Source organism: Felis catus, chromosome B4, assembly GCF_018350175.1.
Source record: "Felis catus isolate Fca126 chromosome B4, F.catus_Fca126_mat1.0, whole genome shotgun sequence".
In the NCBI taxonomy this organism is placed as follows: domain Eukaryota; kingdom Metazoa; phylum Chordata; class Mammalia; order Carnivora; family Felidae; genus Felis; species Felis catus.
The window spans coordinates 127,050,432-127,073,178 of NC_058374.1; the positions used below are offsets into that span (position 1 = coordinate 127,050,432).

A 22,747-nucleotide genomic window follows, 5' to 3' on the forward strand; every position below is an offset into this window, starting at 1 on the left:
TGTCACATGTCAATTACATCTCAATAAAGCTGGGGGGAAATAGCTAAAATAAAATAAACCTGATTTGTTAATTTTAAATATGTGATGTTTCCTTGCCAGAGAACGTTTGCAAGGATAAAGACTTTGATATATGTTTCTGACTTCAAGAGCATCTGTGTTATTATTTTTATTGGTTACGTTAATTATAATGAGCTCAAAGCCATTGTCAGTATATTTTCACAAGGTTAATAAACTCCATTTCCTATGACATAGTTTACAGCTTTAAATGAACAAACAGTTCATTGTAACAAGTATTTTGATACATGTGGTTTCTGGGAACAGATAGTGTCACGTTTCCAAGTTTGTAGTCTTAAGACGATAACTATTAAAAGGAAAAGTTGGAGTGCCCGAGTGGCTCAGTCGGTTAAGCATCTGATTGTTGATTTTGGCTCAGGTCATGATCTCACGGTTCATGGGCTCAAGCCCTGCATCAGGCTCAGATCCTGGAGCCTGCTTTGGAGTCTGTGTCTCCCTCTCTCTCTGCCCCTCCCCTGCTCTCGCTCGCTCTCTCCTCTCTCTCTCTCTCTCTCTCAAAAAATAAACATTAAACAGTATGGGAAATGATATTAGTGCCAGAATTAGATTTGGCTATGAGTGATAGAAAACCCACATAGCAGGCGTTTAACAAGATAGGAGTTTATTTCTCATTAAAAAAAGTCTGGAAGAATCCAGGACCAGGTGTGGCCACCTAAGCCAATGTCAGAAATCCAAGTGCTCCTAGGTTTTCTGCTCTGTCATCATCCACCTCCTTGTCCAGGTTTTCTGATTTGGCAACAGCCATCGTGTCTACGTTCTTGCCAGCAGAATGGACATAGACCAGAGAACACTGGGCTTCCTCCTTTTAGGGACCTTTCTAGAAGTTTCACAAGAAACTTCTGCTTAGGGGCACCTGGGTGGCTCAGCAGGTTAAGTATCCGACTCTTGATCTCAGCTCAAGTCATGATCTCACAGTTTGTGGGATCAAATCCCACATCGGGCTCTGCGCTGACAGCATGGAACCTGCTTGGGATTCCCTCTCTCTCTCTCTCTCTCTCTCTCTCTCTCTCTCTCTCTGTCCCTCTCCCCCCCCCCCGACACTTGTGTGCACTCTTTCTCTCTCTCTCTCTCTCAAAATAAATAAATAAAAACTTAAAAATAATCTTTATTCTTCCAAATCTTAACAAAAAGAAAGAAAGAAACTTCTGCTTATATTATCGTAAGAACCAGTCCCCTAGCTACAAGGGAGACTGAAAAATGTGTGCCAGGTGGTTATGAGCCCAGTTAACTAGTGGGGGGTTTTATTACTAAGGAAGAAGAAGAAAACACATATAGAGGGATACCCAATGGTCTCTGCCAGAGTATAAAAATATTCTCTGTTAACTTTGTGAACAGTTACAGCGAACCTTTCATTTTGCATTCTCAGAGGTGTTTTTGTCGATCCATTCTTGACATTTCTTTTCGAATACTTTTCTGATTTTGTGTTTTTCCACTGCAGTTCTGGGGAAAAAGTAAAGTATTGGGAGTTTACACTTTTATTTCAGAAGTTACGAGGCCCTAGGTGGTGTTTCCCCCCATCTCTCCAGTGTGATCCTACCATCCCTCCCCTGCATTACTCTCTCTCCTTCATCTCAGCTCCAGCCACACCAAGCTGAATTCCCCGAAAGCACTATGCCCCAGCCTGCCACTGGGCCTTTGCACATGCTGTATCCTCTGCCTGGAATGATAGTATGTGTGGCTACTAGCCCTGGCTCTGGGTCTAACTGCCTACATATACACCCCAGTACTGTTCCTTATACCTGTGTCCCCTTAGGCAAGCTGTATAACCTCTCTGTGCCTGTTTAAGTATCTGCAGAATGAGGATAATAATAGTACTTACTTTACAGTTCTTGTCCTTATCAAATGAGCCAATGAAAGACAAATGCTCTAAACCATGCCTCATATATGAGCCTTTAATAACAGCTGACTTTGTTGAGCATTTACTATGTGCTAAGCACCTTACAGAGATTCTCTTAATCTTCCACAACAATCCTGTGAGGTGGCCTTGCTATTTCTCCCATTTTACATACAAGGAAACTGAGGCACAGAGAAGTTAAGTAACTTGCCCAAGTCCCACAGCTAGCTAGTGATGGAGCCTGGGCTCCAACATAGGGCCTTCTGTCTTTAGAACGGGTGCCCTTCCCACCACACCAGCGCCACATATAAAGGTTTCCCTCTTAAGGCCGTGTGCTTCCCTTTACAGATTTTCATGATAATCCTTTTGGAAGCAGGGGCAGGCCCAGGTGATCCCTGTGGGCCCATCCCTGGCCTTTGCCTCTCAGCCTGCCACAGCCCAAGCCCTGCCCTTTTAGGCTTCTGGAACCACTGCCCCTGGGATGTGAGTCCCTGTATCATTTGCCACCTCCCAAATGTTTATCTGTTGTGCCCAAGGCGGTGAGGAAGGTTCTGTGGCACCTCAAACAGCCTGTGGCTTCCCCTCTTCTGAAGCCCCGGCTCCCTTCCCAGGCCATTTATATCCCAGGCCCTGCCATCATCCCAGCCACTTGAGATCAGGTTCCCACCACAGAGGCTCTGCGCCCCTAAGCCAGGCCTGGCTTCGGTGCGGCCAGCAGCCCAGAGCGGGGAGGTCCAGGCTGGTCTGTTGGTCCCTGCGTGGTGTGTGAGGAAGGACTTCGGGGCTGCCATGCATCTTGCGGCTCAGAGCTGGCATCCTCTAGACCTGACGGGCTCCCTTTGAGCGGGCATCAGAACCCGCTCTGCAGGTTCTCTGCAGAGAACGAGCCAGGCAGATGCCCAGGGTGCTTGTCTCAACAATGGCCCTCATCTCTGCAACCTATATTTTACAAAGAAAAAGGGTCTTTGCAGATGTGATTTAGTCTTGGGTGCTAACAGTGGGGAAATAATCCTGGATTATCTGGGTGGGCCTTGAATCCAATCCCACGTGTCCTTAGAGGAGAGAGAGATTTGACACCCACCCCAGAGGAGGAGATGATGTAAACACAGAGGCAGAGATGGAGAGATATAGCCGCAAGCCAAGGAGTGCTGGGGACCGCCAAAAGCTGGAAGAGGCAAGGAATGAGCTTTTCCCTAGATCCTCTGGAGGGAGCACAGTTGTGCTGGAACCTTGGTTTTAGACTTCTGGCCCCGGACACGGTGAGAGAATACACTTCTGTTGTTTAAGCCACCGAGTTTGTGGTACTCTGTTACAGCACCCCCAGGAAACCAGCGCACCCTGCAATCAGGCAGGAAGGCAGGAATATGCACTTTAATCCATTCCCCGGGTGATTTTGAGGCCCCCGCCACCACCAAGATGCAGCACTAGACAGAGCGCAGACTGAAACTCCGGAAGAGCTGTAATTCCTCCTCTCCCCCATTTTTGCTCCTCTCCTGTTCAAACGGTGGGAGACGGGAGCATGTTGGATGCTTAGATGCAGGTGGGAAAGTGCAGAGGAGTGGGGGGTGGCGCTGAGTTAGGGGGCAGGGAGGTAAGTGATGGAGCTTCCTCCCCACGGGAAGCAGAGGGAGGCAGGCAGAGGAGGAACCTTCCTCCCCAGGATGGGAGGGGAGCTGAAAGCAGGGCGAGGGTGCAGGGAGGGGACAGTTGTTACTCATATATCATATTTGCTCTGCCTGAGCCTGCTGGTACCTCAACCCTCCATTTGCAGCCCTCCAGCCCCCTACATCACCTGCTTCAGAATATGTGACAGGAAAGCCAAAGAAGGTTCCAAGGTCAGCCACAGGGGCCTGTTGGCATGATTAGCAGAGGTCAGCCTCCTCACTCAGGGACCCTTGGCCCTTGCCCCATGTCGGGGAATTTATATAATCACCCCTTGATGGGGCTGACTGCCACACTCAAAGGGCTTGTCCTTTTGGTGTGAAATGGCTTGCTCTTCCCGAAAAGCATAATCCTACCCATGATGCCTTTGTTTCACAGCCCCCAGGCAATGTGTCTACACACTCGGGTGTTGGGAAGCAGTCTTCTGTGGGACCCAGCACCCAAGCTTCCTCCCTGCCCTGGTGATGGTGGGTGACGGTGAAGGGGTTCCGCCATCAGCACAGAAGGAGGAGGCTGCAGGTCTGCTCAGGTCTGAAAGCAGTTAGCGGGCAGAACCCCCTGGTGGTCGGAGGTCAGCCTTTTTCTCTCAAGGCCTCCAGCCGATTGGATGAGGCCCACCCACTTTACGAAGATAATCCGCTTTACTCAAAGTCCACCCATCTAAATGTTAATCTCGTCTTAAAAAAAATACCTTCGTGGCAACATCCAGACTAGGCTTGACCACATATCGGGGTACTGTGACCTAGCCACGTTGACATGTAAAATTAATCATCATAAGATATATTCTTTTGAATAAGAATACACACATAGGATACATTCCCAGGATGATGATAAACACTGTCATGAATACAAAATTCCTATCAGACAGTGGGATGGGCATTTGGGTGAGAACAAACTCCCTGAGACTGAGAACTTTGGTTCAGTAAGACTGTTGAAAGACCAAAGGGGAATCCTGGTGGGAGGCAGAACCCACCTCCCAGGATAAGAGCAGAAATTGCCGGACACCTGCTCTCCCAGCCTCCCTGGCAGTTTGGCACAGGCTCATAAACTAGGCTCACACAGGCCTCAGGAGGTCTGGATCCAAAAGAGCTCCTTCTTCCCTTCCATTGTCTCCTGGGCCTCTACCCCCTTTTGCAAATGACTCACTTCTGGACTCACTTTCTCCTCCTTAAACATGAGAAGAGAATTCACCTTCCCTGGTTTCTGGCTTGAGTCATAATACTGCCCTCGGGCCTGGTTACTCAAAATGTGGCCCATACGCCGGCAGGTGCATCATCGCCTGGGAGCTTGTTACAAATGCAGAATCTCAGGCTCTGCCCCGGACCCACTGAATCAGAATCTGCATTTTCACAAGATCCCAGGCGATTCATGTGCACGTTCGTGTTCGAGAAGCACCGACCTAGAGCACCCCCTTGGCTTCTCCCACTCCAGACCCTCTGCCAGAACCACCCTCGGGGGCAGTGCAACTGTACTTTGCACAGTGGGACCCTGTCATTCTAGCAAATAAGCCATGGCCACCTCTGACCTCGGCGTCTTCCTAGCGTTCGTGCCCACAATACACGGAGATCACAGTGAATATTGCTATGGAAACCAACCTTGGATGTTGTCTGCTATCAATTTTGCTGCTTTTCCTTCACTCCCTGCATCTCTGGAATTATGAGCTCCTAAATCACACTCGAACACCTAAATTTCTCTGCAGCCTGAGACTTAACAAATAACAAAGATGTGGAGTCAAGGCCACACAACGTATAAAGGAAAGGCCTAGCAACTGCAGAGGTTCGCCTTGATTTAAAAAGCAAAGACAGGAGTGGTGTAGCAAGGCTCTCCCTCCGCCAGCCCAGAGAACACTCGAGTGATGCTAAAAACCACGCCAGTGATGCTGATGAGTGAAGATGCCACCTGCTGAACATTTCTTGGTGCCAGGCTGTATACACCAATCCATTCGATTCTGATAGTGCCCTCTGTCTTAGTTTCCTGTGGCTGCTGTTAAAAAAAAAATTGCCACGGACGTGAAGACTTCAGACAATACAGATTTATTGTCTTACGGTTCAGGAGGTCAGAAGTACGAAATCTGACTCCCTGGGCTAAAGTGAAGGTGTCAGCAGGGCTGGTACCTTCCAGAGGCTCCAGGGGAGGATCACTTGGCCTGTTCTAGCTTCAGAAGGGCGCCTGCATTCCGTGGCTCATGGCCCCTTTCCTCCATTCATCCAGTTACTTCTCACGTCCTCACATCTCCTACTCCCTTCTAGTTTTTAAGAAATGTTTATTTATTTATTTTGAGAGAGAGAGAGAGAGAGAGAGAGTGAGTTAGAGCAGGGGAGGGGCAGAGAGATGGAGGCAGAGAATCCCAAGCAGGCTTCACATTGTCAGTGTGGAGCCGGACACGGAGTTTGAACTCGGGAACTGTGAGATCATGACCTGAGCCAAAACCAAGAGTAGACGCATAACCCACCCAGGTGTCCTATTCTCCCTTCTTTGACCTTCTCTCCTCTCTCTGCTAAGGACTTGTGATTGCATTTAGGGCCCACCTGGATGATTCCAGATAGCCTTTTCTTCTCAAAATCCTTAACTTATAATCACATGTGCAAAGACAATTTTGCCAGATAAGGTAACATTGACGAGTTCTAGGCATTAGGAGAGAGACATCTTTGGGAGGATTATGCAGCCCACCACACCCTGTTGAACAGCTACTGTTATTGTCCCCATTTTCTCATGAGAGAACTCAGGCACAACAATTGAAACACCTTGTTCAAGGTCACACAGCCAGAAGGTGGAGCTGGAATCCAGCTCTGGGTCAGCTTCTCTCCAAAGCCCGAGGTTCTAATCCCAACCTCTGCCCTGCACGGCCTCCTGATGACTTTGAACTCACCCGCTGTTGTCAGTAGGTTCAAGGAAATGAACTGAAAACCATCAGCTCTCTAAAGAGTTGGAGCTTCCAAGTGAAATTTGTCTACCACAGACCAAAACCTCAAGGGCAAGGCAGGACTTAAGTCAAACCACAGGTGTAATGGTCTTCTAGGGCTTCTGTAACAAATTAACACAGGCTAGGCGCCTTGAATAAAAGAAACTTATTTTCTCACAGTGCTGGAGGCTGGAAGTCCAAGATCAAGGTGTCAGTGGGTTTGATTTTTTTTCCCCAAGGCCTCTCTCCTTGGCTTGCAGATGGCTGTCTCTTGCTACCTTTTTCACATCGTGCCCTGCTGTGCACACACACCCTTGGTGTCTCTCTGTGTCCTAATCTCCTCTTCTTTTAATTTTAAATTTGCTTATTTATTTTTAGAGAGAGAGTGTGCATGTGAGCTGGGAGAGGCAGAGAGAGAGGGAGAGAGAGAATCCCAAGCAGGCCCCTCACTGCCAGCGTGGAGCCCGATGTGGGGCTCAAACCCATGAACCATGAGATCATGCCCTGAGCTGAAATCAAGAGTTGGACGCTTAACCAGCTGAGCCACCCAGGTGTCCCCTAATCTCCTCCTCTTATGGGGATATCAGTCATACTGAATTAGGGCCCAGCCTAATGGCCTCATTTTAAAAATTACATTCCGAGGTGCTGGGAATTAGGGCTTCAACATAAGCATTTGGAGGGGATACAGTGGAGCCCTTATGCAGAGGTCTTCCCTGCCCTCAGAAACAAGGCAGTTTATGTGTCTGAGGTGAGTTCCAGAGCCCTGTGGACGCCTTCATTCTCAGCTTAAATGCTGGCGCTTCGTTCTTCATCACCCTGTTTCCGCACTAACCCGCTGCGACCCTATCGGTCCCCCGGCTTTGTGATCCTGTTGGTTTCCTATGGCTGCTGTAATGAGTCCCCACAAACCTGGTGGGTTAAAACAACACACGTTTATTCTCCAGGTGTTAGCAGGGCTGTTCTCTTCCGGAAGCTCTGAGGGAAGAATCCATTTCCTCACCTTTCCGGCTTCTAGAGCTACACCTCTTGGCTTGTGCCCCCGTCCTCTATCTTCAAAGCCCACAACAGAGCATTTTGCTTCACTATCACCTGTGCCAAATCTCCCTGTTTCTCTTTTATAAGGACCCCGATGCCTGCATGTAGAGCCCACCTGGATAATCCAGGGTACTCTTCCCTTTTCACAATCTTAACTGAATTACATCAGCAGTCTCTTTTGCCGTCAACATTCACAGGTTCCAGGGGATAGGACTTGATATCTTGGGGGCTCTTATTCAACCTACCACTGCGAGCCTTCCTCATTCATGTCCTGGCCACCCCTGTCATCCCTGGAGGGCCAGTATAGGAGATGATGCATGAGTGAAAGCCCTTGGTGAGCTGCAAAGGTTTTTTCCACCTCAGGGCCTTTGCACAGGTAATGCTGCCTGGAACATCCATGTCTTTACACACTCATTCACAGATGCCAATTCCTTCTTGTCTTTGAGGTTTTGTTACCTCCTCAGAGAGGCCTTCACATTGCTCCACCTAAACCCTGTTTTATTCTCTGTCCCAGCACTGACACTGATCACCGTTTGTAATTGCTTTATTACTTGTTGGTTTATATGTTCCTTATCTGTGTTATCCCTGTTAGACTGTTAGTTCTGTGAGATCAAGGACCTGACAAGTCCTGTTCTCTGCTCTGTCTCCGGCTCCTGGAAGCGTGCCTGCAGCATGGGTGCTCTCTAAAAGATTGTTGGATGAATGAGTGACGTTAACAGAGGACATTTCATCAGTTACACACCCATGACATGGTTTGGGTTGTATTCTTGACCTGATTCTTGAGGTACTGCCTCTGGGGATACCTGTGGTTCAGTATTCCCCAAATGCAACCATGACCTCCTTGTGGGAGGGCCGTATTTTCTAATCTCCCCAAAGCTTTCTGTCCCCATCATTGAGATCTTCACGTGCTTCTGCCCATCTTCAGGGCGTCTTCCTCAGCCCCCAGGAAACTGGCTATATTTCAATATACTCCCAAGAATTTTAGAGGAGGAAGGAACTGAATGAATAGACCCAGGGTCGGCCAACTATGACCCGCCATCTGATTTTGTGAAGAAAGTTTTCATGGAACACAGCCAGGTTCTTTCACTGATGTACTGTCGGGGTCTGCTTTCACACTATAATGGCCGGGTTGAGTGGCTGAGTCGGAGACTCTATGGCCTACAAAGCCTAATATATTTACTATCTGGCCTTGTGCAGAGAAGGTTTGCTGACTCCTGAAACAGACCATCTGATCCAAGCCCATCCACTTTATCGATGAAAACACTGAGAACCTATTTTCAGACCAGAGCCAGAACCCTGCCGTGGGCTCTTCTGGCAGATTCAGGGCTGGAATCCGGTTCTGCCGAACCCCAGACAAACCAGGCTTCTCCCACATACCCAACCATCCTCCTTAGCGCCCAGCCCCTCCCCGCCCAAACTCCCTTTCAAATCTCGGCGGTCACCCTCCTCACCAGCTTTCTCTTCAGTGTTTCAGAAAGGCCCCACCCATGTATCTTCTCCATCTCCCACCACTCGAATTGGGGCCCAACAACCTTCCTTAGCCGACTTGCTCTCTTGATGCTACAAGAAGCCCACCCCTAGGCTTTCTCTTCCCTTCTAGAATCCCTGGTCCCAACCCCACAGACCTTCTCTTCGAACACCGCAGCAAAGATTTCAATGGCCACTGCCCTGGTTGAGTTGACCGTGCCCTCCCTCTGTTCACCTCAGGCCACCCAGTTGGAGTTATCAAACCCCAGAAGGAGCTTATTGAGAATGCACGTGCCCAAAGTTAGAGAGGGAGAGAGCCAAACCATAGAGACTCTTAAAAACTGAGAATAAAATGAGGGTTGATGGGGGGTAGGATGGAGGGGACGGTGGGTGATGGGCATTGAGGAGGGCACCTGTCGGGATGAGCACTGGGTGTTGTATGGAAACCAATTTGACAATAAATTTCATATTAAAAAAAATAGAATGCACGTGCCCTGGGGCACCTGGGTGGCTCAGTCAGTTGGGCGTCCGACTTCAGCTCAGGTCATGATCTCACGTGAGTTCATGGGTTTGAGCCCCGAGTCAGGCTCTGTGCCGACAGCTCTGAGCCTGGAGCCTGCTTCAGATCCTGTGTCTCCCTCTCCCTCTGCCCCTCCCCTGCTCATGCTCTGTCTCACTCTGTCTCTCAAAAATAAATAAATGTTAAAAAAAAAAAATTTAGAATGCACATGCCCAGACCCCACCCCAGACTTGTTAAACCAAAACTCTGGGGGTGAATCAGGGCCCGGGGAATTTTCAGACATACGCACAGTACCCCGTGATTCTGTTGTGGAGCACACAGTCTAAGATTAACCACTTCACTGAGCCATGGGCTTCACAAGCCTCCTGTAGGCTTTAGTCACTGCAGACAACTTCAGAACAAAGTCGGTAGTCAATGGAACACGGTTCTCTTCAAAAATACATCAGGAGAATGCAGCCTTTCTCCTTCCGTTTCCTGCATCCTCTCCTTAACTCAAGGCCCTAGAATTCTTTCCCGTCTCCAAACTCCTCCAAAAGAAACATCACAAAATAACACTTTTCCCCCCTCTGAGTAGACAGGATAAGATTTTTAAATGAGTTGCTGGCAAAGAATTCATGTGCTTGTAAACTATTGAGGTCAGGGTGATGGAGACAGAGAGAGAAGGCAATGGTGAAAGGAGAATAGGTACAGAGAAAAGTCCAGAGCAGGCTGGAATCCTAGGGTTCAAGGTTTCTTCTTCTGGTGCTCGCCAGCTGTCTTGGTACAGGTGTTATTTTGAAGACAGCAGTGTCTCTTTCTCTCCTCTTCAGTATTCATCAGGAGCTGGCGGCGTGCCCTGGGCCTCGCACCTCGCATGAAAGGCAGAAGCCAAAGGGCAGTCTGCAGTAGAGACGGGACGCAGCCCCCCAGGGGCTGAGAGTTCTGGGCTGCGCTTGGGGGGCACCGAGCAAAGGAAAGGCCAGATGGGATGGCGGCTGCCTTGGAAAAACAACCCAGAGGAGAGTTCTCTGAGCGCTCGGGGCTGGTTTCTACAGCGACGGAGACGTGGTGACAAAAATAAGTCCGGCTCACCTGAGACAGTAGAATCCAATTCAATTCCGAGTCAGTGTGTGTTTATTGAGTGCCTGATTCAGTTTAGGTGATGGAGAGAACGAGAGAATGCGGGCGACAGCCTAAGCAGCGGGCTGACTCAGGCAGAAATTCCCTGGGAGACTGCCTCCCAGGTCCATGGGTCCAGAAACTCGATTGTATCCATTGTACCCGGTAGGAAATCGGTAAATCTTTGTCTGTCTGGTGAACAAGTATTTATTAAGTGGTTCCAGCCTGCCAGGGCCGTCCTGGGGCCGTGGCTGAATCAGTGAATCTAGCAGGCCCAGGTCCCTGCCCCCAGTGGAGTTTACATTCTTCTACTGGGGCATCTGCAAGGCCAGTGGGTAAGGTCAGTGGAGTGGGGTCTATTATAGGAGGGGTCCGCTGGGAGTGGATCATCAGGAGGAATGTTTAGGGTAGGGTAGGATTTGCTCTGTAGTTGGAAGGGTAAGTGGGGTGCGGATTTTTAAAAAGCTGGAGGCCTTACAGACAGGGGACTGAGCTGCGTGGCCGGAAATGAAAATGGTGTGCCATGGAAATTCCGTGACCAGATCAGCTCGTTCTTCTGGGGCAACAGGTGCATGCTGGTAACAGAGCACGTGCTGGGAAGTTAGACAAGAGAATGTCAGTACCACATGGGGTTATGGCACACAGGCTGTGTACTCAGACATCTTGGCTCTAACTCCTAGCTCTCACACTTGCTAACCTTGTAATCCAAGGCATGCTACTTAACCTCAATAAACGTCATTCTCCTGATGGAGAAAATAGGCGTCGTCACAACTAGCTTATAGGTTGGTCCTAAGCATTTCAAGGAGATCATGAATGGGATTAATTGAGAACGACTGTAAAAAGCTTAACTGTTGAATGTTGACATTGGATATACAGCTTGCTTTCTAGCAAACTGGAACTCGCCACCAAAAACTTGGTAGGGAGCTCAGGATGCCTGTATACAGTGAGCAGTTTGTTGCCTTAGCAACCCTCCATTTACGACCCTCTTTCCACCCCATGGCAGCCCTGCTGGACTGAACGGCAGCACTGGGGTCAAGGTGAGGCAGGAGAGGTGCCTAGAACATATTTGCATGACCTGGTCTCCTTCAATTTTGCACCCTGAGTGCCCTGCTTGCCTCAGCCTAACCATGGTTCTGCCGAATACAGGAAACATTTTTGGTCTGCACATTTGTGTGAAATCTGCATTTCTCAAAGTGTGTTCTTTGGTCTACTTAAATCAGCATCATAGGGGCTGCTTATTAAAATTATATTTGTGGGGGATGCCTGGGCGGCTCAGTCAGTTAAGCGTCCGACTTTGGCTCAGGTGTGATGATCTCATGGTTCATGAGTTTGAGCCCTGCGTCGGGCTCTGTGCTGACGGCTCAGAGCCTGGAGCCTGCTTCGGATTCTGTGTCTCCCTCTCTCTCTCTGCCCCTCCCCTACTTGCACTCTGTCTCTCTCTCTCTTTCAAAAATAAAAAATAAAAATAAACAAATAAAAAATTATATTGGTGGACCTGACAAAATCAGCATCTCTGGAGATGAGGTGGGTGGGGCGGGTGTGCATTTTAACACACACACACACACACACACACACGCACACGCACATTCCCAGGCCCTCCACCAACCCTAGAGCAGAAGTTCTTTTTGTGTGTGTGTGTGATAATAATAGCATTATTTTATCTTTTTTTATTTTTTATTTTTTAAAATTTACATCCAAATTAGTTACCATATAGTGCAACAATGATTTCAGGAGTAGATGCCTTAATGCCCCTTACCCACTTAGCCCATCCCCCCCTCCCACAACCCATCCAGCAACCCTCAGTTTGTTCTCCATATTTATGAGTCTCTTCTGTTTTGTCCCCCTCCCTGTTTTTGTGTTATTTTTGCTTCCCTTCCCTTGTGTTCATCTGTTCTGTGTCTTAAAGTCCTCATATGAGTGAAGTCCTATGATATTTGTCTTTCTCCGACTAATTTCACTTAGCATAATACCCTCCAGTTCCATCCATGTAGTTGCAAATGGCAAGATTTCATTCTTTTTGATTGCCGAGTAATACTCCATTGTGTATATATGCCACATTTTCTTTATCCATTCATCCATCGATGGACGTTTGGGCTCTTTCCAGACTTTGGCTCTTGTCAATAGTGCTGCTATAAACATGGAGGTGCCTGTGTCCCTTCGAAACAGCACCCCTGTGTCCCTTGGATAAATGCCTAGTAGTGCAATTGCTGGGTCATAGAGCAGTTCTATTTTTAGCTTTTTGAGGAACCTCCATACAGTTTTCCAGAGTGGCTGCACCAGCTTGCATTCCTATAGAGCAGAAGTTCTTTGCGTGTGACCCCAGACCAGCAGTATCTACATCACACAGAAACTCATTAGAAATGCAGATTCTTGTCTACCTCCCCAAGCTACTGGATCAGACACCTTGTGGGTGGGGCCCAGCAATCTGTATTTTAACAAGCCCTCCAGATAATTTTGATGTGCAATGAAGTCACCCCTTGGGTGTGGGGGGGGGGGGGGTAAAAACTGCCAGTATCCAGCCCCATCGTAGATGAATTCAATCAGAATCCCTGAGATAGGGCTCCCCGGCCAACCCAGCGATCCTAATGGGAGGACAGAGTTTGTAATCATCACTGGAAGAAACAGGAAGTTGGCACAAATGTGTTACACTTACAAAGTACGGTCAGCCTGGGGCAGGGTCTCAGTTAATTCTTGCAACAAGCTGGCCCCTGCTGTGGTCTCCTTAGCTGGTGAGGAACCTGAGACTCCCGGAGCTTCGGGGGTGTGGCCAGGCCCCCAGGCGCCGGCAGTTGTGCGGGCTGTGCTGGGCAGAGCCACCTGGCTCCGGGAAGACTGCGTGGGGTCTTGGATCTTTGCTGTTGGAAGCGTGGTGCTCAGGCAGAGCTGGGGCTGGGAGAGCTCCACGAGGGGAGCCAGGGGAGATGGGAGGGGAGATTCGGAGGACACCTTAGGGCCGGATCCAGAATGGGGAGTCCCAAGTACCAATAACCCCAGGCGTTTTTTGGGTTTTCTACTAAGTGCCAGCCCCTGTGCTTGGTGCTTTAAGTGAGCCATCTCCTGTGTGTTCACATGATCTCTGAGGGAGATAACACTCGCAGGATAGTCACACGGTATCCCTGTTTTGCAGATGAGGAAACTGAGGCCCAAAGACTCCGGAGAGTCTGCCCCGGGGTCGCCGGTGCGGTCACCCGTGCGATCAGGATGTCTCCAAAGGTCCTCCCACCACACGGGGATTCAGAGTCAGGGTCCCCAGGGAAAGCGGGGTGGGGGTGGGGGGGCTCAGGGGCGGGGGTGGGGGGTGGGGGCCGGCGAGCAGGAGGTGGGGCTGAGCCGGCAGCCCCCGCCACCCGGCCGCCCTAACGCTCTCGCGTCCTCCCGCGCAGGCCCTTCCTCGTGCTGCCGCCGCTGATGGAGTGGATCCGGGTGGCCGTGGCGCACGCCGGCCACCGCCGCAGCTTCTCCATGGACAGCGACGACGTCCGCCAGGCGGCCCGGCTGCTGCTGCCCGGCGTGGACTGCGAGCCGCGCCAGCTCAGGTAGGGCCGGGCGGGGGCGCAGCGAGGGGCGTCCTCCCCGGGGGGGGGGGGGGGGCGGGACCGCCGGCCGAGCCCCGCCCGGCGCCCGCCGTGCGCCCCGCAGACGGTTGAAATGACAGACGCGGGCTTGAGGCTAAGCGGGTCCCCGCACTTCCAGGGATGGAGGAGGACGGGAGCAAGGCGTGTTGGGAACGCTCCGCTCTTGGATGACCAGTAATCGGCCTGCCTGTTTCTGTTCACATTCTTTGAGTCTCATTCTCCTCCTCTCCCTCCCTCTCTCCCTCTTCCCTCACTCCAAGAGAAAGAAATCATGGTCTTCCTGTAGTTTTCCAACAAAATCTTGCACAGTTAAATTGCTGGCTGGGTGAAAGCACATCTCTGCTTTTTCACATCCGTAGGGATGGCGGGAGCCCTCTATTTCCCGCGCCTGTAACCAGGTCTCTCCCCCATCAGGGTGGGAATTTTTCTTGGGCCACTCGGGGACCCCCTCCTCCCGTGCATGGGGGCTCATTTTTATCCAAAGCAAAAGAAAGAAAATAAACCACTCAGCTGAGTCAAAACCTGGGTCTAAATGCAAAACAGCAGGAAGCTCAGAGGTGTGTATGCATATGTGTGCTGTCTTCCTTCCGGGTGGTCATTGTCACTATTTTCTTTCTATTTTTCTTTCTTCCTCCCCCCGGCTTTATTAATATATAGTTGACATATAACATTGTGGACCTGTAAGGTGTACAAGCTGTTGGTTTGATACATTTATATATTGCAACATGATTACCACCTTTAAGAGTGTTGGCTAACACCTCCATTCCATCACATGATGACCATTTCCTTTTTGGGGTGAGACCATTTAAGACCCACTTTCTTAGCAATAGCAACTTTCAAGTATATGATACAGTATTATTGGCTATAATCACCATACTGTAGATTAGATCCCCAGAACTTAGTCATCTTATAAGAGGAAGTTGGCACCCTTGGACCAACATGTCCCCATGTCTCCCACCCCTGGTAACCACCATTCTACTCTCCGTCTCTCTCAGCTCTGTTTAGAGTCCACATATAAATGAGAGCACACAGTATTTGCCTTTCTCTGTCTGACTTATTTAACTTAGCATAATGCCCTCAAGATCCATCCAAGTTGATGGAAACGCTAGGGTTTCCTTTCTTCTCGTGGCTGAATAATATATTCCATTATGTACGTATATATTTTTCTCACATCTTCTGTCTCCATTCATCCATTGATACTTAGGTTGTTTCCATATCTTGGCTATTGTGGCTAATGCTGTATTTGAACGTGGGGGTGCAGATGTCTCTTTGCAATCCTGTTTTCATTTCCTTTGGATATCAACCTACAAGTGGGATTACTGTATCCCATGGTAGTTCTATTTTTAATTTTTTGAGGCACTTTCACACTGTTTTCTATCATGGAATGGTGGCTTTACCAATATACATTTCCACCAAGAGTGCCCAGGGGTTCCCTTTTCTCCACATCCTCACCAACACTTGTTATTTCTTAGCTTTTGGATAGCTAGCCATTCTAACAAGGGTGTGCTGGTAACTCATTGTGATTTTGATTTGCATTCCTGAGCATGTGGGGTTTCTAAACAGTTTGGGTTTTTTTTTCCCCTTAGTGTGTGAGGTCTCTGAGTTCTTGGGTGTCTGTGTCCCTGAAGTGTAAAATTTCTGAGCTGTTGGGGGTCTGTATCCCAGATTTGGGGTCTCCCAGCCATTTAGTATGGTCCACGCAGGATTGGAAGTCCCTCGATTCTTTGTGGGTTCTGCATCCTGGATGTGTGGACTCTGAACCCAGAGGGAGAGTTCTCTGAGCTGTTTAAAGGGTCTGTATCAATGTGTGAGATCTACTGGCTGGTTGGAGCCTTTGTTCTTGAGGGCCCTGAACTGGCTGCCTGTTTCCCCAGGTGTAAGGCCTCTGGCTATCTGGGAGTTTGTATTCTCGGTATATGATCTGCAAGGCAGCTTCAGGTATGTGTCCAAGATATGTCCATCTGTAGGTCTCTGTGCTGTTTCTGTATCTGTTTTCAGATTGTGAGGTCTCTGAAGTATTAGCCAGTCTGTACACAGAGTATAGCATTCTGAACACTTGGGTATATGCATCCGATAGAGTGAATCCCTTGAGCCATTTGCTGGTCTTTGCAGGTCTATGTTTATGAGCTGTGTGGGCATCTTTGTTCAGAGTATGAGAGCTCTGAGACGTTCGGGTGTCTTGTCCGAGGTGTGAGTTGTTGAGCAGTTTGAGGGTCTTCATATCAGAGTTTGAGGTCTCTGAGTTGTTAAATGTTTCACATCCATCTGCTATTGGGTATTTGTGAGGAAGAGTGGAGTTTCTGAACTTTTTGATGGTCTGTGTTTCAAGATACAAATTTAAAATATGTAAAGAACTCATACAAGTCAGTAACAAAAAAACAATCTGATTATAAAATGGGCAGAAGATCTGAATAGGCATATTCCCAAAGAGGACGTCCAGATGGCCACCAAGCACATGAAGAGTTACTCAGCATTGCTCCTCATCCAGAAAATGCAAATCAGACCCACAGGGAGATATCCCCTGACACCAGTCAGAATGACTATTAGCAAAAAGACAAGAAACAGGTGTCGGCGAGGATGTGGAGGAAAAGGAACCCTCGTGCAGCGTTGGTGGAAATGCAGACTATGGCAGCCACCGTGGAAAACGGTAATGGAGGTGCCTCAAAAAATTAAAATTAGGGTTACCACAGGATGCGGCAATGCCACATTGCTGGGTATCCAGCCGAAGAAACAAAAACACGAATTGGAAAAAATACATATGCATCCCTATGTTTACTGCACATTATTTATAAGCTAAAACATGGAGACAACCTATGTCCATCGATGGATGAATGGATAAACAAGATGTGGTGTTTATACACAGTGGAATACGATGCAGCCATAAAAACCAATGAAATCTTGGTTTGCAACAACATGGACGGACCTTGAGGGTATTAGGCTAAGTGAAGTGAGTCACACAGAGAAAGACAAATACCACATGCTTTCACTTATGTGTGGAATCTAGGGAAGAAAAAAAACAAAAACCCAGACTCATAGATACAAAAAACAGATTAGTGGCTGCCAGAGGAGGGTAATGAGCAGCAGGCAAAATGGGTAAAGGGATTAAAAAGTCCAGGGCGCCTGGGTGGCACAGTCAGTTAAGCTTCCGACTTCAGCCAGGTCACGATCTCGCGGTCCGTGAGTTCGAGCCCCGCGTCGGGCTCTGGGCTGATGGCTCAGAGCCTGGAGCCTGTTTCCGATTCTGTGCCTCCCTCTCTCTCTGCCCCTCCCCCGTTCATGCTCTGTCTCTCTCCGTCCCAAAAATAAATAAATGTTGAAAAAAAAAATTAAAAAAAAAAAAAAAAGTCCTGGGGCGCCTGGATGGCTCAGCTGGTTGAGTCTCTGACTTCAGCTCAGGTCATGATCTCGTGGCCTGTGAGTTTGAGCCCCACGTCAGGCTCTGTGCTGACAGCTGGGATCCTGAAGCCTGCTTCGGGTTCTGGGTCTGCCTCTCAATCTGCCCCTTCCTCACTCACACTGTCTCAAAAATGAATTAATGTTTAAAAACAATTTTAAAAAAAAGTACAGGCTTCTAAGTTTAAAATAAGTAAGTCACGGGGATGAAGAATATAGTCAGTAATATGTATTAACTGGGGCGCCTGAGTGGCTCAGTCGATTGAGTGTCCAACTTCCACTCAGGTCATGATCTCACAGTTCGTGAGTTTAAGCCCTGCGTTGGGTCCTGGGCTGACAGCTCAGAGCCTGGAGCCTGCTTCGGATTCTGTGTTCCCCTCTCTCTCCGCCCCACCCCTGCTTGTGCTCTCTCTCTTTCAAAAATGAATAAACATATAAAAAATTTTTAATAATAATAATACGTATTAACTTTGTAAGATGACAGATGGTAACCACACTTATGGTGGTAACTATTTCACAATGTATAACAAGTGTTAAATCACTGTATTATGTACATCTGAAGCTAATATAATACATCGGTCATGCCTCAAAAAATAAAAATAAATTTAGAAAACACCTTAGGACAGACATCTTCAAAGATTTCAGAGGCCTCACACCCTGAACACATACTCGAGATACTTCAGAGGCAAACTTTGAAACCCACACCTTAATGAGTTTGCAGACCTCATACCTTGAATACAGAAGCCCAGAGGCCACAGATTCAAACTTGGAACACAAACCCTCAAAGAGCTTAGAGACTTCACACACTGAACACACATTGTGAAAGACTTTGAACTCATACATAGTCACTATTTTCAAATCCCCACTGTGCACCCGATGAGAAACTGCCCTTCCTCTGAAATCCATCTGGCCCAATCGTGTGACCAGGCCACAGAGATTTCCACCCTTCTGATCTGATTGGGGTCTTCCAGGAAATAGAGGGTTTACAGCATAAAATAGAGCCCGCCCCCACCCCGGAAACCCCAAAGATGCCCCTTGGCCCAGGAACATACGGGGGCTGATCAAGTCACCATTGCTGGCCTTTATTAAATGCTTTACCATATTCTGGGCACTGTTTGAAGTGCTTTACACAGATTCATTAATATCTAATATTCTCCAAACCTTACGAAGTGGATACTGTTACTATGTCCACTTTACAGATAAGGAAACTGAGGCACAGATAGGTTAAGTAACATGCCCCAGGTCATAGGACTTGTAAGTGGTGAAGCCAGGACATGGATGTAGGTGCCCCAGACCCCCAGGCCCGTAGTTCTAACCACTCAGGTTTCTGTCTAGGCAGCTCCTGCCCACACTGTCATCCCATAAGGGATGACCTTGTCACCTAGAATAACGGCAGGTCTTGGGGAGATGCTAAGGGGCAGCCATTTATTTAGCACCTACTGTGTGCCAGTTATCTCCCCATTTTACAGATTAGGAGGCTGTTGGTGGGACACTTTATAGATGGAGGTACCAGGGGTGGGATCCTTGTGGCTCATGCTCCAAAGCCCATCCTTTGCCCACTAGACTCCCCTGCTCCCTGTGTCCTCGGGGTGGCACCTTATCTGCCTGCTTTCTCCCACCACCCTTGCCTGCCATCACCAGCTCGAATCTGACTTGACCTTGAGGCTCCAGCTCTTCTCTTTGCAGCAGTCCTGAGTCTGCTGCGTGTCAGGCAAAGTAAGGTATTGGACACCTACTGTGTGCCAGGCACTGTCTTCGTGGCATGCAGTCGCCAACAATTGTGCAAGGCAGACTTTTTTATCCCATTTTACAGATAGGAAGACTGAGGCTAATGGAGGTAATGGAACTTGCCTGAAGTCACACAGCTACTGTGAGGCAGATGAGTTCTAGAATGGAGGACCTGGCCAGTGGAGGTAACAACACTGTCTCCTTGGCTCTCTCCCCTCCCCCCACTCCCAGACATTCACCTTCCAAGTTGCCAGGTAGGCTCCAGGTTCTGAGCCCAGCCGAGCTGAGCTCGCTTCTCTAAGTAAACAGTCCTAGAAAAGTGCGGGTCATTGGGGCTTCTAACAAACGCAGGAACTTGGGATCTCGGTGCTGGTGACTAGAGTGTCAGTGACTATTAGCACATATAATTACCTACCAGCTGGCCGAGGTTTCCTGGTGGGAGGCAGCCTGGATACCAGCTGGGACAGAGCAACCAGAGTCAAGGATTCTCAGGTCTGATGCTAGTACAGCCATTGATTTTCAGAGTGACCTTGGCCAAATGCTGCTGGAGCTCTGCTTTTGTCTTTATTCGGCTACAGTAAAGCCTCACCATGGCGATGGGGTTTATTCAAAAGGAACACCATTTGATGCGGCTGCAGTTTGTAAGCTGACAGGGGTGACCCATTTATTCTTCCTTAATTAAAATATCAGATAATGTAAACCTGGGAAATTCAGCCTTTTATTTCTTCTCTTTTGCCTCTCCTTTGGGAGGTGGGGGAGGGGGCCCGTAGAATAAAAGAAAGAACAAATAATACATGCGGGCAGGGTTTTACATTTTCTTATTAATAATTGGTCTTGAAACAGTTTAGAAGTACACAGAGTAAATCCTGTTTATTTCCCTGTATTTGTAAGAGGCAATTTTTCTGCTCCAGAGTGGGGCTGTGTTAAAATAATGATAATAAGGGATGTTCTCAAATCCTATCTTAGCTGATCAACAGCATCTACCAACAGGATTTAGGGGTTATTAGAACGATGAGCTCACTCCAGGAAACAGTTACTTTTTGCAAGTATTTCTTAAATTCAAAACAGATTTTGAGCTGTCCCAGAATGGATAAGTTTAGGGAGCGGTAAGGTGCAAAGGGTATCAGGATGGGATTCAGGAGACCAGGGTCGTTATGTTCTTTTCTTTCCTTCCCTCTTTTGTTACATTTACTGAGAACTTACTAGGTGCCAAACGACACTCTCGATGCTCTCATCTGGGTCTGCTGCTGTGTAACAGGTGACTTCGCCCATCTCACAGGACAAGTTTGCTTTGTGGGGTGGGGAACCCCAGAAGGGAGCCGAGTATGAATTTAATGAATTGAACCCTGCTTGACCTCTACTTTAAAAAAAAAAATTTTTTTTTAAATTTTGAGAGACTGAGCACGAGTTGGGGATGTGCAGAGGCGGAGGGAGACCCAGAACCTGAAGCGGGCTCCAGGGTCTGAGCTGTCAGCACAGAGCCCGATGCAGGGCTCGAACTCCATGAACCTCGAGATCACGACCTGAGCCAAAGTCAGATGCTTAACCAACTGAGCCACCCAGGCGCCCCTGATCTGCTGCTTTTAACCCTTCTGAGGTCTCCCGGACACCTTTTGAGGTTAACAGGCTTTTCCCATTTGTCCAGTTTGGGTCAAACTGGGTTCTAAGGTGAAGGTTGCACCCCAACAGTACCTGTCCTAAAATTCTGGTGCCTCCCACATAGCCTCTAATGACAGCTGGAGGTTCAGGTTTGTTTATCAACATGTATGGGGGTGCTGGTGGTCCGTGACGCCCTGTAGGGGGCATAGGGAGGCCACGTCAGGGCCATAGCATCTGGTGATCACCGAGTCATCTAGGAGACAGGCATTGTGCTGCTGGAGCTGTTGGCCCTCTTTCCCATGAACATCTGTGGCCCTTTAAGAAGAGTATCACCCCGTGAGGGGACTTCCGGCCCTTGTGTCAGAAGGAGAGACGCTCTCCATCATTCTCCACCCATCTGTATGGAACCAGGCCTTGTTCTGGGCTCGGCGGTGGGGGGGGGGGGGGCGGACAAGGACCCCAGGACTTAGGCACCACTGGGGAAATGCAGGCAATAAACAATAGTGACAAATGGGCAAGATGATCTCACATAGTCTGAGTGCTGCAAAGACAGGGAAGCAGTGTGGGGTAGATAGGGATTGAGGAGGGAGGGGCGGATGGTTGGTATTCAGAGAGCACCTTGGGCTCCCAAGGGGAAAGACACTGCCACACTCCTGATTTAAAGGTACACTTGGTATCTTAGGCAGAAGACCGGGAAAAAAACTGGGGGGAAAGGGTTCCATCCGGAGCCACATCCACGCCAGCCATTTCCCTCGGTCATTTCCATATCCACCTCTGAATCCAGACCTGGAGGCCTCCCCATTCCCTCCCTCAGAAGGTCACCTGTGGAAGTGGAGCACCTGGGCCCTGGCATGGCTCTGTGGGCCCCGGAAGGCTCCCCAGCCTCTCACCGAGTCAAGAGCTGTTCTCTCTTCTTCCTTGGAGTGCCCTTGTCCTTGATTGGCTCTGGAAAATTCCTGCAGCTCCCCACGGCCTCTCCAGAGGGGCTGGCATTGGAAGGACAGCCACAGAATGCCAGTCCCTTCCTCACTTCCAGCGGACATTAAATCTATGCTTCAGGCTCCATGGTGACCTGGTGGAGCCACTGCTGTCCCCACACTGATGTCAGTGCATTAGCGCCTCCTGGAAGACCGGAAACTGCCCTCTCCCTGATCCCAGGAGAGTCATGGTGAGGCTAGCTGTTCTCCCCTAACAGTGTCAGGGACAGGCCATGAAGCCTGCTCCAAGAGCTGAGCTAGCAAGGCTGTCCTGCTCTCAGCAGGCACAGACCGAACACCTTCTGTGTGGCTGACATCCCATGTGTGTCCCCCATGGCCAGGTGGGGGAGAGGCATGTCCCCAAGTAATTACAGAAAATTCTGGTAACTATTATAGGGCAGTAAAGATCTGGCTCCAGGAGAGCTGGAAACATACGAGGTAGCTTTGATCTTAATGCTGACGAATGAACAGATTGATCAGGTGGAGAAAGTGAAGAGAGGAGAGGAAGGGAAGTCAGTCTACACGGAGGGGACCACACAGGGGTCCTCAGGGTGGGAGCTCGGGTTGGAGGAAACCTAAGGAATTCACACCATTCAAGCACCACCCCCCTGAGCACCTCCTGAGGGCCAGGCTCCGGACCAGGCACCGAAAATAGGGCTGAGCTCATCTGACTGTATATGCAGGACGTAGGAGCCGTCACAGACTTTTAAGCAGGGAGATGACATCAGATTTGTAGTTTAGAAGGAAGGGCTGGTGGCTGTGTGGATAATGAGCTGAGGCGCGCAGGGGTAGGACCAGAGTCCAGAAGCTGTTTCGGGAACCCAGGTGAGAGCCGCAGGCAGTCAGACTGAGAGGTGGGTAGGGCCGGAGACCCAGTGAAGG

The 22,747-nt window shown here is 49.1% G+C and overlaps 1 protein-coding gene across 10 annotated transcripts in view; it reads left to right on the forward strand.

The window, feature by feature from the left end:
* The window catches only part of BTBD11 (BTB domain containing 11), a 315,613-nt gene that overhangs the window by 223,079 nt on the left and 69,787 nt on the right, over positions 1-22,747 (forward strand). For 9 of the 10 annotated variants that reach the window (XM_045062278.1, XM_045062280.1, XM_045062275.1 and 6 more), the window contains exon 4: positions 13,977-14,129. In XM_045062278.1, the coding sequence (XP_044918213.1) occupies positions 13,977-14,129 (153 nt within the window). Of the gene's footprint in view, positions 1-13,307; positions 13,807-13,976; positions 14,130-22,747 lie in introns of those variants that run through there. The other variant, XM_045062282.1, reaches the window with a different exon arrangement.